General features: G+C 35.5%; 1 protein-coding gene and 1 long non-coding RNA gene across 3 annotated transcripts; one reads left to right on the forward strand and one right to left on the reverse strand.

Moving 5' to 3' along the window:
- Positions 1-6,517: 6,517 nt before the first annotated feature.
- LOC126966621 (geminin-like) lies at positions 6,518-12,324 on the reverse strand. Of its 2 annotated transcripts, none has more exons than XM_050810787.1 (5): positions 12,183-12,324; positions 11,916-12,037; positions 11,075-11,242; positions 7,580-7,706; positions 6,518-6,891 (listed from the first exon to the last, which is right to left on the reverse strand). In XM_050810787.1, the coding sequence occupies exons 2-5, from the start codon at positions 12,032-12,034 to the stop codon at positions 6,778-6,780; spliced, it is 528 nt and encodes a 175-aa protein (XP_050666744.1). In that variant the 5' UTR covers positions 12,035-12,037; positions 12,183-12,324; the 3' UTR covers positions 6,518-6,777. The 2 variants fall into 2 exon arrangements, with proteins under 2 accessions (XP_050666744.1, XP_050666743.1); XM_050810786.1 differs by having other exon boundaries at positions 12,137-12,275.
- Positions 12,325-12,393: 69 nt separating this feature from the next.
- On the forward strand, positions 12,394-14,822 carry LOC126966627 (uncharacterized). The gene is made up of 2 exons (XR_007729764.1): positions 12,394-12,745; positions 14,417-14,822. It is a non-coding gene; the product is annotated as an uncharacterized LOC126966627 (long non-coding RNA).
- Positions 14,823-20,193: the final 5,371 nt, after the last annotated feature.

Below are 20,193 nucleotides of genomic sequence, written 5' to 3' on the forward strand. Positions count from 1 at the left end.
GTAATCACTTATTCCTGCTACTTTTAAATTAAATAAAATATTAGATAATCATATATTTTTTCATCTTTTAAATGAATAAATATTAAGGCATTATACATATAGATAAAAACAGAAGGTGACAAAAGCGACAATAGTGAAAATAGGAATGAGAGTTATAAGCCATTAAAGGCATTTATTTTCTCAAAATTGATTCCTTTAGAATTCTTTTTGATGTCATTTCTTATACTACTAGATACTACTACCGCTTCGGAAACAAATGGCGCTCTGAGAGAGAAGAAGCGGCGCAAGAAACTCTCCCAGCATTCTTTTTTTTGCGCTCTTTTCAATAAAAATATACAATATTGTACAATCATTTCTATCGCTATAAAATAATCTAGTCCCAGGCTGTCCGATCATTTAGATATTCAGCAGTGGAGTAATAGGATTTACGACAGAGCCATTTTTTTATAAAACATTTAAATTTATTTATAGATAATGCCTGAACAGTGGCTGGGACTTTATTGTAGAAGTGTATACATTTACCCTTAAAGCTATTATGTATCTTATGTAGTTTAGTGACTACTTATGATACTGGAAGTTTGGGTTTAGTCCCATCTCTAGTGCTGGCGAAAGAACTGACCTTTTATGATATCATTTTGTTTGAATCATTGTGACATACTTTATCTTATTAACCGACTTCAAAAAATAAGGAGGTTCTTAATTCGTCGGTATTTTTTTTCTTTATGTTTGTTACCTCTGAACTTTCGACTGGGTGAACCCATTTTGATCATTATTTTTGGAGTCGGTGTCAGCCAAGGTAGTTTTGTTACTACATAGTTTTTTTTATTTATAAGAGGGGGCTAACGGGCAATAGGCTCACGGGATGGGGAGAGGTGAGGCATCCGCAACAACAGGTGTCAAAAAATGCGTTGCCGGCCTTGAAGGTCCCTAAGTCGTATCTGTTCGGGAAAACCGCAGCCGGTAATTGATTCCACAAAGTGGCTGTGCGAATTTCTTGTAAAACGCGCGGTTGTGCAATGCCAGACGTCAACGTGATGCGTGTGGTACTTTGCACGTAATGTCCGGTGGTGGAATTCGGCCGCTAGAATCAACCCGAACAGCTCCTCTGAGCACTCCCCGTGATAATTGCGGTAGAAGATGCAGAGAGAACCCACATCTCCACGCAATGCCCAAGAATCAAGCCTATCGGAGATGACTTGATCGTCGATGATTCGAGCCGTTCTGCCTTGTCTGTGGTCAAATAGAAGAAGCTGGTACTGGAGAGCACCCGCCCAGAGGTGAGAATCCATGTGAACTGTGGCTGTGGCTGAGTACCACTGATTTTATTACAAAACTGCTTAAGCTACATATAAAACTATCAAGCCTAGGCCTAGTTTTCATATATTTCTAGTTGTGATTTATATTACGTATTAATAAGATTTACATTTTGTCAAAAAAAGGCGTGGGCAATGTTGGCAAGAAACACAGATTATTTTGCCCGTCATCAAAATCGAATAAAAATCGTTTTAACTTTTAATATATTTGTACAATTTTATAAGTAATGCATTCGTATGATCGTAATACACCTAAAAAATTAAAAATGTATATGCATTCCTATAGAAAAACAGGATGTTTTATTCGACTTTATAAAAAAAACGGGCAAATTTGGCGTATTTGACGGTACACTAAGCTTTTTAGAGGCCAGTTTGGCCTTCTCTTCCAAGTGACCACGGAACTGAACGTCGGTCGATATATCGACGCCAAGTAGGTATGCCAATACAGGCTGTGCCAGTTAGAGGAGTGATCTCGAAACGAGGGGATACGACAAAGGGAGACTTTAGTGGTGAACGCACAAACTTGTCTTCTTGGGGTTGAGTTGGGCTAAATTTTGTCGGCCCCATTCAGAGACTTTACAAAGCAGTCTCGATTTATTTATTTATTTATTGGTAATCAACAGCGTTACAGTAAACGTTAATAAACAATAATATATAACATAATTCTTAAGGCCATTATAGATTACTCATATTGACAATATTATTTTACAATAGTTTTACAACAAGATATTACAGAACAACTGCCTCTTGTGTTTCAAACATACACACAGTAAATACTGTGTGTATGTTTGTGTGTGGGTGTGAAAGCGTATGTGTGTGGGTGTGAAAGGGTATGTGTGTGGTTAGTAGATAACAATTGTATATATTTTAAACAAATGAGTATGGCACTGCTTTAGACTGGTGTAATTTAATAATTTCACGCTTCAATTTATCCTTTTCTAACATGAAGATATCTAGAATATCATAGTTATTATTGTAATTATTTTGAATCCTGCAAATAATCGAGTTTTTATAATAGTTCGTTTTGGTACGTGGTGCAACCAGGAGTTTCGTATGACGTGTTCTATATTGTGGTACATTAAACGATAGGGCACTTAATAATTCAGAACAATTTGTATTGCCTGACAATAAAGAATGTAGAAACATTACATCTTGTTGGTTTCTGCGGAGTTCCAGTGGGTCTATATTAAAAAATCTACATGCTTCATCGTATGACGTATAGGGATGATATACTTTGTAACATAAATATTTTAGGATTTTTTTTTGTACGGTTTCAATTTTTTGTATGTAAGTTGTATAGTGTGGAGACCAGATATTGGATGCATATTCTAGTAGACTTCTAACAAGTGCGAAATATAAAATTTTTATGCATTTGATATTATAAAAAGTTGCACAGGTACGTTTAACAAAGCCCAATTGCTTAAGGGCATTATCTTTAATTATGTCCATATGATGAGTTAAAGTCATTTTATAATCTAAATATATTCCCAAATCTCTTACGTAGCTGATTTTATTAAATGATTATCTATTTTATACTCATATTTATATATTTGTTTTTTACATGTAAAAGATACGTGCAAGCATTTATCTGCATTTATCGATATTCTATTTAGTTTATAATACTCTGACAAGTTATTTAAGTCTCCCTGTAATCGAACGCAGTCATTAAGGCAACCAACTTTTATGAAAATTTTTTGTCATCGGCAAATAGTAAATATTTTGAATTTTTTATCCACAAATCAATATCGAATAGGTAAGCGTTATACAAGAGAGGCCCTAAAATAGATCCTTGTGGTACACCCTACAGAATTTCTGTATATCTACTCTTGAAACTACCTGTAACTACTGCTTGCCTTCGTTTGGTAATGTACGATTTTATCCATCTATAGAGATCTCCCCGAATTCCTAGAGCATGCAGTTTGTGAAGTAGTATTATATGCTCCACGCGGTCAAATGCTTTTTGGAAATCTGTATAAATTACATCTACTTGGTATCCATCATCCATACTGTTTAAAATGAAATCGGAAAAAAGAGCCAAGTTTGTTACTGTCGAGCGTTTTGGTATAAATCCATGTTGTGCTGAGGGAATTTGTTTCATAATAATTGGACTGATTTTATTAAATACTAATTTTTCAAAAAGCTTTCCAAATGAATTCAGTATTGAAATAGGACGATACTGTTCAATTTTATTTCTGAGGCCGTTTTTATGGATAGGTACAATAAGGGCCTCCTTCCAAATAGTCGGGAATATTCCAAATGTATTAAGAGATAAATTGAAAATATAGGTCAGAGGTTCAGTCAGAGTTTTTGAACACTTTTGTAAAAATATATTTGGCAATCCATCACTCCCTGGGCCTTTACTTATGTCTAATGTATTTAGTATCTTATAAACTTCTTCTTTATTTATACCATTGCAAATATCATCAGATTCTGGTAAGAGCGGGAGATTGTATCTTGTCGCGGGACTTTGAAACACACTTTCAAAAAACTTACTGAAACCTTCACATGCATCCTGTTCTGTTGAAAAAACTTGACTTCCTTGGCTAATTGGATTAGGTTATACCAAATTGTTCTGTCTTGAATTCTTTATATGCGTCCATAAATGTTTTGGATTTTTTATGACATTATTTTGTAAGTGCTCTATGTGAGAATCGTAACATTTTCTAATAACTTGTTTTTCACGAGCTCGCAGTAAAGAAAATTCATCGTAATCTCTTGGATTTTTATAAGTTTTCCATCTTTTATGAGCCTTCTTTTTATCTTTTATTATATGAATGAGTGATTTTGAATACCAAAGAGGATATTTCTGCAATCTTTTTTTACTTTTTGGCACAAATTCCTCTACTATTTTAAACAATGTTGTATAAAATGTTTTAACAATATCGTCAATATTCACACCTCTAAGAACCAGATGCCAATTGATTTCGATTAAAGCTTTGTTAATTTCGTCATAGTTAGCCCGGAAAAAATTGTGTTTTTCAGGATGTGTTTTCGGAAAATTGCGTAGCATTAGTTCGGATGCGTCGATTTCTAAACATGGATGATATTTATCTACATTCACTAAAGATGTGTTAGATTTAGTAACACTTAAGAAAAAATTACTGAATATTAAATCTAATATATTATTACTATGATTGCAAGTAAGGTTATATTGTTTGACTCCTGAAACATTTATTTGTTCTATAAAGAGCTCAGATACCTTTTATAGTTCTGTACTTCCTTTCCTTAATATAGAAGGTCCAGAGTTGGTGGACCATTCTATGTTTGGTAGATTGAATTCTCCTATTATTAAAAAATTGTCATCTGTGTTAGATGTTATGGCTTTTGCGACTGACATTGAAAACGCTTCAAGGCGTTTAGGTTGCATTAAGTCCGAAGGAATATAGGCAATTATTATATGAAGATTTTTCTTACCTTTGGTCCTAAAAGATGTGTGTGGGACTGTAATCCATAAAGATTCTACTCCGCTGCTTTTCCAGTCGTGTCTCTCAAACGCTAGCAATTTAGATGATATACATACCATAACACCGCCTCCATGCCTTTTGTTTGATGTATTGGTGGAACGGTCACAGCGAAATATATCATAGTAGCTATTGCCTAGTTCTCCGTTGTAAAATTCACTATTTAGCCACGTTTCTGTAACCAGAACTATGTCAAAATTTTGCAGTGATAAATTTCCCTTAAACTGGTCTAATTTTGTGCGAAGGCCACGAACATTTTGATGGAAAATATTAAGTATATTAGTCCCCATTATTATGAGATGTATAAATGCAGAGTAAAGTACAGACTTTTAAGTATTCTTCAATTGTGAAATAAGTTGGTAGTAATTTTATAAAAAAGGGGCCTTTTTTCCAAATAAAATAAAAATTGTGTACAGTGAGGTGACAAATTTTGAAGTGTGATGTGTACTTGATTAGTAGGTAATTGTGTGTTAATAATATGTGTGAGGCTGAATATAAAAAAACAATAAAAGTAAAACAACCAACGACAACTACACAATCTTCGCTAAATCTTTCATTGAATTGATGGATATAACAGGCTGTTGTTCGCTTCTTCTTAAAAAAATGTTGCAGTTTCTTATCCATATAAATTTATATCCCTTTTCCAAGGCTAGTTTCTTAGCTTCATTAAAAATATTTTTGTTTACAGGAGTAAGATGTTCGTTAACGAAGAATTTTTGTGAGGTGCCACTTATTCCTATATCAGAAGTCTGTATGCCTCTTTTTCTACGTAGCCCTGATAGGATATGATCCTTTAAGTCACGGTTGCTTAGTTTGACAACTAACGGTTTAGGTCTTCCCGATATATGTTGTCTCGGTTGTACTCTGTGTATAAATTCAATTTGTTCTCTAGTAAGAGCTACGCCTGCATGAAGCGCAATTTTTCTTATAATATCCGGTAAAGATTCGTTAGATTTTTCAGGTAAACCCACAATTTCCAAATTGTTTAAACGTCCCCATTGCTGTTGTTTTCCCATCTGTGATTTTTCCTCAATTTGCTCGACATTATTTTTAATTTCTGATTTAAGTTTGCATATAAGCTGCTTAGCATCTTCCAAATCATTTTGTAACCCAGCCTGAGATTCTTTCATTCGTTCCATATCAACTAGCAGCGATTTTATCTGTTTCTTTAATTCAGAGGCTATTGATTTATTGAGATCAGCCTTAATCTCATCTTTAAATATAGCCTCAATGGTTGAGTTAATCCCGTCGCGAATCAGTTCCACCATCTTTTCCCTAGTTATACATTTTTCACACCGATCTGTAGGCACTTTCTTAGTAGGATTACGTAATGTTACGTTTTGAGACATTTCAGACATAAGTTTGTTTCTATTCTTGTCGACGCTACCCCAGGATATGTTGGCACGGCCGGTGTAGGAATCAAACCTTGTGCTGCCGTCTGCATAGCAATGAATACTGCTGATTTGCAGCATATCATTAATATGCAGAAGAAACAGTATAGGGGATAGCGCAGCCTTGCGAGACACCGGTGTTTATAGGTTTTAAGTCAGAGCGTACACCGTTGATATGACCTTTATGCTCCGATCGGCCAATACCATAAATAAAATAAAGGCATTATGCGAGGATTTTATTTAAAAAATATAATTACTGTAACCTATATGCACTTTTGTCCTACTCTTCTATAAAAAAATCTAATTGTACCATAGTAGTTTACCAATTAAATTTAGAAATAAAACTCCATAATATATCAATTTATTTTTTATTACAATCAGTTCATTACAAAACTCTTGTCAAAATTATTTGTACTTAGTCTGTGATATTGTAGTATAGGCAGCATATTAAACTTAAAAAGCACCTAACAGGCATGATTGGTTTTCATACTAAACTATCTAACACTTAAGAAAAAGTCATATTAAAAGTAAATAAGGTAGACAGGTACAGTATGTCTTGAAAATTAAAGATATTAAACTAATTAGCACACACAATATATTAAATCTGTTTTTTTATAATTCTCCATCTCCATTTTCTTGATTCTCACTTAGTTGGCTCTCATCAGCTGTACTAACATAGTTAAGATCAATTCCGGTGTCATCCTCAGGACTTATGGCGATTTCCTCCTGAAATAAAATAAATTTGAATATCATATAAAAAAATATCAATAGTAGTTTTTGCTATATATATCAGAATTATTAGTCTATTACATGTTCATTTATAATGGATAACCATGTCGGATATAGAGTTATATGATATTCAAAAAACTATGAAGATTTGCTTTCACAGAGATTGGCCACACATAAATGATATAAATATTATGAAAAAGATAAATTTTGACATAGGTCTACCCCAACTGCAGGCTTTATGCTCTGAAATGACCATTGTGGTGGACACAAAATTATATATTAGAAAAAATATAAATTAAAGGTATTTTTTACATATTAATGTGAAAAAAGAAATATATAGTTGCGGACTGTCTGAAGTTTGGGAGTAAATGCTATTGACCTAGAGATCTCAATCAGTAAGTTAAGGTCGAAATATTCGAAAATGCTGTTAGGTCATAACTTCACCCGGTCGTTTTTGAACGTCAAGAAAGATAAGGATACATTTATATTAAATAGTGCAAGTTGATGTGTTATCATGGTCTTCACAAAATGGGTCCGAATGCTGACTGCGGTATTGCGGCGACCAGTGCTCTAGACTTTATGTTATAATACTCAATGAAAATATTTATATTTTAACTTCAAAGTGTCTTGTATAATAAACCTACTGCATAAACTATTAATATATTTTTTTTTATTGAAAACTAACCTTTATAACTTCAATCAAGCTATTAGCTTCTTCCAACATTTGCTTAAGTTTGTCTTTTTCTTCTGTGAGATCCTCAATAATTTTTAGCAGTCTTTGATTCTCCTCAAATGACTCATGTAGTGACTTTCTGAAAATATGTAATATTTTTATCATTTAATATCTAACAATAAAGAGCCTATGTGAATAATAATCAACTTAAATCCATAAACTGACATTATCACATATATATACAAGCACAAAAACTACTTTGGAAATTGTATTCTTCAGCCACCACAATGGTTACAGACTTCCATAATATATCATTGGAAAGGTCGTGATAAGAAATGACATTGAGGTTGGGTTTCTTTCTAGGTGGTTGGAATCAATAGCTATTCAGGATCAAACATTTCCTATAAAGTTAGATTGAAAATGAGGTTTGTTCACTAGGATGTGCGCACAATGGCACAAGACATGCTAGGGAAAACGGGCAATAGTAATAAGTTGAGTTACAAGATAATAATACAAACACAAATGATAAAAATAATAATTGCTGGGAGCTTAGTCATTAACTGAATAAAAAAATTAACTAATGGAGTATAATATGTACATGAAATTTGTTTCAAAGACATTGTGCATGATAAGTTTGAGTAATCTGGTTACAGCATCCTCAAGCATTGAAAAATCAAAATCATTCTTCATACTTTATCCAGATGGGGTCATTCAAATAGAAAATTCCATAACAACTCACATGTCCTGTACTTCCCCAGGGCGTAAAAAGAATAGGGGAGTCCCAAGCCCAAGGGTGTCCGTAAATGCCGGCGTGAAGTAGCGTGTCGAGGACCGGCCGCCAACGCGGCTCCCTGATGTGGATAGCCACATGCCGTCCTTATTAGATGTTCTGACTACACATCTCGATAGATACCAGGTCTCTGTCGACGCCCCACTCGGAACATCCGACCATTGCCTGGTCGGGAGTATAGTGACTATCCGACGCCAACGTCGTCGCAGACCACCAGCGACCCGACGCGTTTGGCACTGCAAGTCAGCAAAAAGGAACGCATCCTATCTTGGGATAAGACGTTCCTTTTTTGCATCCTTGCCTACCCTTCTGGTAAGATTTGTTTACTTTCGGATGATCCTAGTACATGCGCCGTTGCAGTATAGCCGATGTGATACTACAGGGCATGGATATTTTATACCAAGCTCTGTAGTACCGGTCGGTTGCAGATCGCAGCCCTGGTTCGATGCGTCAGTTAAAGCAGCATCTGACTGCAAAAAACAGGCGTATCGAACTTGGATTGGGGCGCTGGGCTGAGGATCCGAAGTGCAAAGTTCTAAAGAGGAAATATAACCGTGGCTCCAGATTTTTTAAGAGGCAAATCACCCATGCGAACATGAAGAAAGTCGTCAAAATCAGGGAGCAGCTTTCCAGTAACTCGGCCGGAACGCGCAAGTTCTGGTCGTTGTCGAAAGCTACTCTTCGTAACTTCGACCAACTGTCCTTGCCGCCGTTGGACATGTGGAATGACACCCTGGCCCATACGGCAAAAGAGAAAGCCGATCTCGTGTGCGCTCTTTTTGCCTCCAATTCGACTCTTGACAAAAACGGAAAAATACCGCCAGAGCTCTATGCCTGAAGTACAGTTCAGACAGAAAACTGTTAGTCGAGCTCTGTTTTCGTTGGACGTCAGGAAGTCGAGCGGGCCGGATGGCATTTCTCCAATCGTGCTTAGAACGTATGCCCCTGGTGCTAACGCGTTTATTCCGACTCTCTTATTCAAAAGGCGTAGTCCCTGACTCATGGAAGTCAGCCCTTGTCCATCCGATCCAAAAAAAAGGAGACAGGCCTATAGCTATTACCTTCCCTGCTCTCCAAAATCATGGAGAGCATAATTAACCGCCAGCTCTTGGTATACCTAGACGCTAGAGGGTCACCAGTTGATCTTCTGGTATACCTAACACATAGATGGGCGGCGGCTATCGAAAGCAAGGGGGAAGGCCTGGCAGTTAGCCTGTATATAGCGAAGGCCTTTGATCGCGTATGGCACAAGGCGCTTCTCGCAAAACTTCCATCATTTGGGCGAGACCTTATGCAAGTGGACCTCCCGCTTCCTCACTGGGCGCAGCATACAGGTCGTTACCGGCGGTTTGATCGGATCCCAAGCCCGTGAACGATGGATTACCGCAAGGCTGTGTGCTATCTCCCTCACTGTTTCTTGCTTGTCACACTAGCAATGTATGTTGGAGGTGTCCAACATATCATTGATATGCAGACGACAGCACGGGCGATGCCCTATACACGGGCAATGCAGATCTCTCTCGGGAAATCTTCGACCAGTGCCGGGAGAAACTTGTGTCTGTCGAGTCCTCTCTTGAGAAGGTCGCGGAATGGGGTAAATTGAACCTTGTCCAATTTAACCCCCAGAAGACAAGTTTGCGCGATTACCACAAAAAAAAAACCCATTTGTCGTATCACCACTCTTCGACAACACTTCCCTTACATCCTCGCCTAGTATCAGAATTCTGGGTCTCGATATCTCGAGTGAAATTCCGCGGCCCTCTGGAAAGCAAAGCCAAATTGGCTTCGAAGAAACTGGACAACATAAATAGATCACGGCAATACTACAAGCCGGCCCGCATTCTAGCGCTGTACAAAGTGCATGTCTGGCTACATATGGAGTATAACTGCCATCTCTGGGCTGGAGCACCTCAGTATCAGCTCGATCCATTTGATCGTGTGCAATACAGAGCAGCTCGAATTGTCGGGGACCCAGTGCTCTGTGAAGGACTGGATCACTTGGTGTTGCATAGAGACATCGCTTCACTGTGTGTTGTCTACTGCATTTATCATGGGGAGTGTTCCGAAGAGCTATTTCACCTGATTCCTGCTGTTGAATTCCACCTTCGCTCGACACACCAGAAGTTAGGATATCATCCCACCATCTGGATGTGTGGCGGTCCTCCAAAGCTGTAGAATGAACTTTCTTGTGTGGTGTTTCCGGTATGATATGACATGGGTACCTTCAAAAAGGTGCCTACACCTTCCTTAAAGGCCGGCAACACTCCTGTGATTCCTCTGGTGTTGCAAGACCACCTTGGTGGTGATCACTTAACACCAGGTGACCTGTACGCTTGTTTGTCCTCCTTTTCCACAAAAAAAAACATGTCACTAATAAGATCCACATGCCAAGTACATTAATACAAACTTTTGAAACAATTACCTGTGACAAGACATAAGTCACCAAGATCAAAGTTCATTGTAGTTTCAGTGGTATGTTTTGTGGTGAGAATTCTTTGTTTTACTGCAGTTTTTATTGGCATATGCCTATTTTAAAAATTTAATCCATAATGAGAAATCTAAAACTAAGGTGATTATTAAGTTTTAAAAGAAAACACATTTTTTTTTAGTGAATCTGAAGCACACTTATTTGTCTGAATATGTGTAAAATAGTAATTTTAGACTTCCAATAAGTGATATCATATGCTATTTTGAATAAAAATATATGAAATACTCACTGTCTTTTCTCTGCTAACTTCTGCCAATAATTGTCAGAAGCAGGTTTTGAATCTGTGAGGTCATTAAGTGTGGTTATATCCCCAAAATTCACCTGAACCTCTTTGTTAATCTTTTTCTCGGAATTCACCTGAGCCTCCTTGTTGTTCTTTTTCTTTACCTCAACTTCCCTGAAATAATTAGAAAGAGAAAGGGTTTTCTTATCTATAATTTTGTACATTCCATATCAGTTGACCAAATCAAACTTTAGTAATGGGTTCACACAGAGTGATTTAAGTTGATCAATAGCTAACAGTTTCGATTTAAACTATAATTATATATTTGTTTACATCTTATTATATTTAAATACTAAATAAATGTATAATGACATAATATAACATAACATAAAGACAAAGATAACAAAATCAAATACTGTAATAAATATAAATTGATAATAAGATATTCAGATGCCATTTTTATCCTCAAATAAGTTTATTTACTTGGAAGCAACATTGATGCTGTTCGAAATCCAATCAAATGTCCAAAAATCCATCACATGTTCATTTGGATTAGCTTTTCAATTTTGTGTGAAGTTCAACTTATTGTTATATTCAAATATAAGATCAATTTAACCAAATAACTACCTTTTACTTAAATATTATATCTACATGTATTGTAATTAAATGTAACTGTAAATCCCTATTACATATTCTTAGACAAATATTCATTAAAATATATTAAGCTGAAAACAAAACTGCAAAAATCTATAAGAATAATATTTTTGTATATTACATCGTTGTTCTAATTTGTTTGGTTTCTGTTGCAATGAAGTTTTTACCATAATATCTAGTATAAATTTCTCACCCCTGAGATTCTTGGCTCAATTGGTGTTTAAGACTTTTTTGTGGTCTACCCACCAAGTTTTCTGTATCGGATGATGACTGCTGTAGAGTTTTTAGAGACTTTCTAGTAGTTCGAGGCATTTTCTGAAAAGGCGATGGATACATAATTAACAATAGAAGAAAATCGTTAAGTGGTATTTCACTACTTCACAACAAACAGTTTTTAGAAATGAAATAACTTACACTAATTTGGCAAATATGCAAATGTTAACTGTAGCTTGTTTTTTACCTGAATGTATTTAGTTTTTACTTTTTAGTATTACAAAATGTATTGTGGCGCCAAACAGCAAAACCGGCCGCTAATGATTGACAATTGACATTACTATTTACATATGTCAAGAGTAGAGGTTTTTTTTTTTTTGGATTTTATGGCATGGTAACGAAACCCTTAAGCCATGTCTTTTTTCGGTCACTTTCGCTTTGAGAGCGCTTCACGACTGTTCACTAACTTCTAAATGTTATTTACTGTACTCTTAATGTACAAAGGCTTGAAATTATGTACATCACTTAACAATTTTTCAAGCGGCGGCGGGCGGGAAGAAAGATATTAATCATTGACTTCACTCAACTCACTTGCAAGCACTAATCTGTCAATTAAAAAGCTTTGACAATCGAAAATCAGGTGTTTCATGTCTGCGTTGCTACATCCACAGTGCGAACATTCACTATTTTGAATAATGCCAAGTCTTGCTAGGTGTGACGGTGCAGTATTATGGCCAAAACGCAATCTATTAATGGTGGTGATGTAATCACGGCTGGCTTGAGGAAGTTTGTTGTACCAAGGTCTTGTTGGTAAGTTGACTTGAATGCTTCCGTACCATTTGCCTTTAATCTTCTGATCCTCTTTCCATTATTCTATCCACAGCTTTTCAATACTTTTATTAATAGAGTACCAATAATCAGTCATAGGTACATCTAATGCATATCTTACATCTATAGCATTAGTTCCCTCAAATGCTGCTTTGTCTGCTCTTTCATTCCCTGTTAAACCCTTGTGAGAAGGCACCCACATGAAAGAGATTTCAATACCCATGAGTGAGTATTGGTATATCAACTGTTTCATAAAGAATAGAATATAGTTACTTTTATAATTACAATTTAAGCTATCCATGCCTTGAAGTAAAGTTAATGAAGCAGTAATAATAAGAAATTTTGTACAATTATTTACATTGCAAATCTTTTTTAAAGCCTGATAAACAGCATATGCTTCAGCAGTAAAGATTGAACAGGCATCATGCAATACAAAGCTCTGAGACAATTGTGTTTGTGGGTCATAAAATGCACACCGGGTATATCCATCTCCCTTACTACCATCAGTGTACAAGAAATAATAAAAGTGATTTTCTGCCATAAACTGTAGCACTTCTGAGTTAGTAGACACATTTGTTTTTAGAATTTTTACAGAGTGGACTAGTACTTGATAAGAAAAAGAGTAACAGGGCCAAGGGCATTGCTTTCTTAATTTAGAATATTGTTTTTCTACTTCCAGGAAAATATTGTACAAATTTGGGGGATATCCATTCAACAGTGCAAATCCTGTGGTTAATGGCCCGGAAACATTAATATGATGAGTTACAATTTTGTTTATGATTTGCCTATTATTAGAAGATAAAAGTCTGAGACAATACCTCTCAATGAGTAGTAATCGTCTCAGAATCAAAGGCATTATTTTGGTCTCTACTTCCATGGCCCTTATGGGAGTAGAGCACATAGCACCAGATATTAGTCTCAATGCTTTATTCTGCACAATGTCTAGTTTCTTTGTATGTTTACTATCAAAGTAAGCTAAAGTGCTGTAATCAAAATGACTTCGTACTATTGATTTAAATAACATGGACAAAATTTTGGGGTCAGCTCCCCAGGACACACCTGCCAGACATCTTATTATATTTAAACCTTTCAGTCCTTTAAGTCATCTTCTGGTCCATGATGACACCCAAAAATTTCTTTGAACTGACTCTATTAATGACTTTACCATTATAAAGAACATTGCCATTTTGTACATCATTGTCAAAATCATTAGACTGCTTTTGGATGTATTAATATTTAAATTTAATTTGTTATAATATTTTGATAATTGGCTTAAAGCTAAATTAATGTTATCTATTGCTATTTGGATATTTTGGTTGGAGCAGTATAGCACAATATCATCTGCAAACTGAAGGATATTTACATTTGTAGTATTTACATATTTCACAAACATACAAATTATATAACAAAGGTGATAAAGTGGCGCCTTGCATAGTGCCCTTTGATGTAATTCTTGGGCCATAAAGAATGTTATTATGTCTCACATATAAGACTCTACTGTGAAGAAAACTGTAAAGCCACTTACATAGTTGTCCAGGGACACCTAAGTTGGTTAAAATTTTAACAAGTATGCCGGGATCAACATTATCAAAAGCTCCTTGAACATCTAAGAAGACAAACAGTGTGTGAATTCATGTTTTTGGAACATTTCAGGTCTGTAATCAGTGATATGAAACTGTCAGTGCAACTACGCCCAAGATGGAAGCCATATTGTACATTGGGAATGATACCATTAGCCTCAACAAACCAATCAAGACAAGCTTTAATCATGTTTTAAAACAGTTTGCCAAAACATGAGGATAAAGAAATTGGATGGTAGGAGCTAGCTAAATCAGGAGATTTATCTGGCTTAAGTATGGGAATAACACATTGTGTTTTCCATGAGTTGGGTATTAATTTCTTGTCCCATAAAGCATTAAGAATATTTAAAAACACTACCTGCACTGATTCATGTAGTTTTTTAATCAAAATATATGGGTAATCATCTAAGATCGTCTAGATCTCAAACTCATTGTAAATTCGGTCCATGTAAAGTTATCTAATAAATGTTTTGAATTTCGGTTGTTGTTATTAATTCCAAAGTAAGTGTCCAAATCATCAATTTCCTCTAAATTACTATTATCAGCTAACTTGTCTAAAAATGGAACAACAAATTCATCACTATAAGATTTTTTAGTAGACTTGACACCCTTAAACATTTTAATATAGTTCCAAATCTTGCTTATAGGGGTGGTCCTATTGAATGTATTACACAAATTATTCCAACTCTCTTTCTTTTGCTGAGATATAGTACACTTCTTCAGTGCATGAATTTTTTTATAATTTATGTTGTTTTCCATAGTAGGATCTGATCTATACAATTTTAGTGCATCATAAGAAGCTATTACATTCTGTTCACAGAGTTGATTCCACCATGGTGTCGGAGGTCTACTCCTAAAACCATTAGGTTTTGTGAATTTAGGGATGCACAATTGCTTAAGTGTATCAAGCCTTAATTTATCAACTTGTGAATTAAATTGATATTTTTCAACCCCTATAACAATTTTGGTAATAGTAGGATAATGGTAACTTCCCATAGAGTCATCATGAACTGACCAGAAACATAGAGGTGCTAGACATGCACTAGCAAAGCTAACGAGAAGGATATGCAGAAGGCTGACATCTAGGTGAGTTTACTGTTGTAAAAGAACCATCATTTAAGATACAGAGCTCGCAATCACGTCATACAGATTCTGACCCCTACCTTTTGTTGATAAACAGCCGAAAGCTATGTGGTGTGTGTTAAAATCACCACTTACAAAAATGGGCTTCGGAAGGTCTCTAATAATATTGCGCAGTCTATTTAATCTAATATGGCCACTAGAGGGCGGACAGTACACATAAAATACTCAAGTTACCATTTCCAGTGGATACTGATAAAGCAACAGTTTGTATGTCCTCAAAAAAAGTAGTATTTAAAACCCTGTATTTTAAATACGGTCTAATAAGTATAGCGACGCCATTGTGAACGTTTTTAGAATTTCTATTGAACATGTTATTTCCAGGTATTCTAAAACTATTATCCTTAAACCAAGTTTCATTAAGTAAGCAAATATCTATGTTATTTTCACTCAAAATTTTAATTAATAAGGGTTTTTTACTGTTGGCACTTTGAATATTATACTGCGCAATACGTATCTCAGATGTTCGAGGAGAGTCCAAATCCATAATTATGTCAAATGTGTTCTTTTATGGATGTAGTAATCTGGACTGGAGTAGAGTCACCTTTATTGCCCAGCTCCACCAAGCAACGTATCAGGGCCAGAAGTACGTCATTGTTGGAGACAATTTGGGCTTTGATGTAGGAGGAGGATACATAGGAGGGACGTCTTTATTTACAGCCTGAGGCACAGGCATATTTAGGCACACTGGACTTTTATTTCCCAATTTTTCATTCCTGTTCGAAAGTTCAACAAATACTTTGAACTCTGTATTTGTGGAGTTTTCTGGATACATTCTTATGTAGTTGGGTTTTATAAATGGAGAATACATACAAGAGTCAGTACGCTCACCGCCGCCGCTGATGTCATTGTCCATATTGCTACAGTTTCCGGTTTCACCACCTCCGTGTCCGCCGCCTCCGGCCTTCCGTCGAACACGCTTGGGGTTGGGCGGATCAGGCCTGCCCCCCCGTCGTCATCCATTTTCGTATAATTCGATGTCCAAAAAGATTTTTACTGCACTTTTAGATCTAAAAACGTAGCGAAAATAAAGAAAAAACGATTTTACAAAGTTTTGCAAGTCCGCAGCTTTCAGTTTCCCGCCAAGAATCCAACAGTAGAGGTATATTAAAAAAGTATATGGCCTGGTAACGAGACCTTTATGCTTTCTTATTTTCGGGCACTAATTTCCAATCGTGTGTATTTTCACTATTTAACATGTTGGCGTCATGTCAATGACCATTCAATGACGTTCTAAGAACGTTGTTGAATGGCCGATTGATTGATTGAATTTTTTACGTTCTAAAGGGATAACCTTTAATGAGAGAAACTAATACTCAAATATAATATTTTTTTTACATAAAATGATGAGTTAAACTGGTTATTTAAATATTAAGTTCCTTGACTTAAATAAATTTGTCTTTTAGGCTTAGATATCTTTTCAAGGGTATCTTTTTGGTATATGTAGTGTAACCGTCTTCAACATATATTTGAATGAGAGCTTTTGTTAAATTTTAAATGTGGTTAATCTTTTAGTGGTGAAATATAAATATGCTTATTTGGTTTGTAAATTTCTACACATCACTCCCTTGCTACCAACTGCGTGGCGCCAATTCTCTTTCATTATCTCGTGTACGGAAAGCTGAAAAATATTAGCTTTTACATATTTTGTAAATAAGTATCAATTATCACTAGGTAATGATACTTCCGTGATAACGGGTTGCACTAGTATGTAATTTTTCACGTTCTTGTAAGCCGTTCACATTACACAAAATACAATATTGCCACAATAATTGTTCACTAGCCCTTTAAAAAAAAATAACAAAAATCAACCGATTCCAAAAATACTATTCCAAAACAATAGATATAATATGCACTAAAAAGTATAACAAATATTGCGTATTTTTATACAATCTAACTCTAGTAAGGATTATTGTTTGTTGTTTTTTTGTTATTTTTTTATTTTAGTGAATCTGAACTACACTAACAAATAATTTGTGTAAATAAATATGTGTAGATCTAATAAATATTGCAATGCAGCAATGAACGTAAGCGCATTGCAATTTTATTACAGACAGTTAGAAATTCTGCCACAGATCTCACCCTTACCTACTGTTAGTCGTTAAGGAGTTCCATTGATGTTTGACTACGACAATTACTTGACCATAACGACGTGACGGTAGGTGACTATATCGGCCTAGTATCGTTTATTTGCTGCTAAGAATTGAAGAGTTCCGTTACTTTGTCATGGATCCCATAATCAGAACCTAACCAAATTCTCACCAAAATTCTTTTGAAGAACATTCATCCCATTAAAAAAAGAATTATCGAAATCGGTAGGGGAGATATTGAGATATTCGTAAATATGTCGCGTATACTAATACGTATCATAATATCAATATAACTAACTATACTGTTATGGTTTTCTCATGGTTGCCATTATCAGATCTGGACCAAAATGGGACCACACGGGAAGCACCAGCTTTCAAATAAAAGAGAATTATCAAAATCGGTTCACCCAGTCGAAAGTTCTGAGGTAACAAACATAAAAAAAATATCGATGAATTGAGAACCTCCTCCTATTTTGAAGTCGCAAAGAGCGACTCTATTGTTTTCATTTTTGACTGTGTCCTTTCATCTGTCACATCCTGACAAGTGGGTCTTGTCTGGAGCCTTGTCAATAATTGTACCAATTGTATTTAATGAAAAAATATTCGTTTTACTAAATTATTTACGCTTTTTGCATAACAATCTTATATAAATAAAATAACATTACCGATGATAAGTCACACCATCTTTTTATAGCACTAGACTAAGGAGAAAAGTGTGCTTACATTGACTTTAAGCACACTTTTGCCGTTCCGTTATCAGACTGCGAATGATATGTCCATGTGTACAGAACGTCATTGATTATAGGTAACCCCTTACATACCCACAGAACACTAATTACATACCTGACCTCTGACGACACAATACTAAAATATTCAATTCGAAGTGTTTTATTAGCAATTTCCGTTTTCCTTTTTACAGAAATTATGAGCAGGTAGCGATTTTTTCTGCGATAGCTTTAGATGACTTTTGCCATGATTTAAACAATACATACTTACCGAAATATACAATCCAACCCACGGACGAGTAAAGAAAGAAGGAATACGTGTTCTTCACTGTTTTACATAACAGTGGAGCACCAAAACAAGCCGGTAAACGTGTAAATACATTGCCCCACGCACACACTTACACTAAAACAAGCCGATCGCCGATTAAAATGCTGTCGTGTGAAATAGTGTGAATAAGAACGATACTATAAAAGTATTTGTGGCCATAAGTATATGATTATTTAAGGGAGAAAAAGTTGTGTAAATGGTATCCCCCGTAACCTCCCACACACTAGCAGGTGGTAAAGGTGCTTGCTAATATCAAGGCGCGGAGACTTTCTTTTTTTACTCGTCCGTGATCCAACCTATAAGAAATTAGAAGGCAGTAATGCCCACCCCGCGGAAAGTTAAAATGCAAATTGCTTAATCAAAATCACTGTGAACGGTCTGTAAAGCGATAAATTACAAGATATTGCTTAATAATAATAATAAAGCCATTTATTCCATATCTCTAAAAAAAGTGTACATTTGAAATATTATTAGTTTTTTTGTTAGTATTATTTGCTTAATCTAGGTTTTTAGTATAATTGTTATTTAGTTACATTTTTAGATATGGATCCCAGATTGGGTAAAGGCCTCCTCCAACTTCATCCACAACTTTCTGTCAAGTGCTTTCTGCATCCATTCTTTTCCTGCTGATTGTGCTATGTCATCAGCCCACCGTTTTATTGGTCGTCCTACATTTCGTTTTCCTGATGTTGGCCGCTTCCAACGTGTGATTTCTCGTGACAGTGCATGTGTGAGTGCATCGGTGATCTTGGTTTTCTGTCTTATCCTGGCGCTTCTTACTTTGTCAATCTTCCTTATTTTTAATAAGCTTATTTCCATTACTCTTTGATTACTCGTAATTATCTACTTGACTTTTTCTGTAAAGGTCCACGTTTGACAGCTGTACAATAAGCATGGTAGGACATTAGTAGCCTTTACTACTTTTTTCATGTGAAGATTGTAGTTGCCTTTTAAGATTTCTTTTAATGACCAGAATATATTCCACGCTTTTGATACTCTTCTTGCTAATTCATCTTCGTCGTTAGAGTGATGGAAAGATACTCGTTTTCCTAAGTAAATGTAGTTATCGACATAGTTTATAATATTGTCTCTTACATTTATTGGCTTCTTGTGACTGTTGGTCATTATCTTAGTCTTATTTGCATTCATTTCCAAACTGATTTTTATACTTTGTTGATCAAGTGTCTATATCATATGTTCTAAGTCTCTAGGTGTTTCAGCTATGATAGCGATATATCATCGGCAAACCTTAGATGGTTTAGATAGCGATCGCCTATTTTGATCCCTTTTTGTGACCAGTCTATGTTTCGAAATATGTTCTCGAGCACGGCAATGAATAACTTCGGTGATAAGGGATCACCTTGTCTTGCACCTCTTTCTATCTTAATAGGGTTTCCCCTAGTTTCACGCAACTTTGACTATTTTTGCAAATATATGTTAAAATATTGATATATGTTTGCTCGATTCCGATAGCTTTCAATGCCTTCCAAATTGAATAGTGACTTATACTATCAAAAGCTTTACTATAGTCTATAAAATCCACATATAATGGTCTATTAAACTCACG

Source organism: Leptidea sinapis, chromosome 10, assembly GCF_905404315.1.
Source record: "Leptidea sinapis chromosome 10, ilLepSina1.1, whole genome shotgun sequence".
Lineage (NCBI taxonomy): Eukaryota > Metazoa > Arthropoda > Insecta > Lepidoptera > Pieridae > Leptidea > Leptidea sinapis.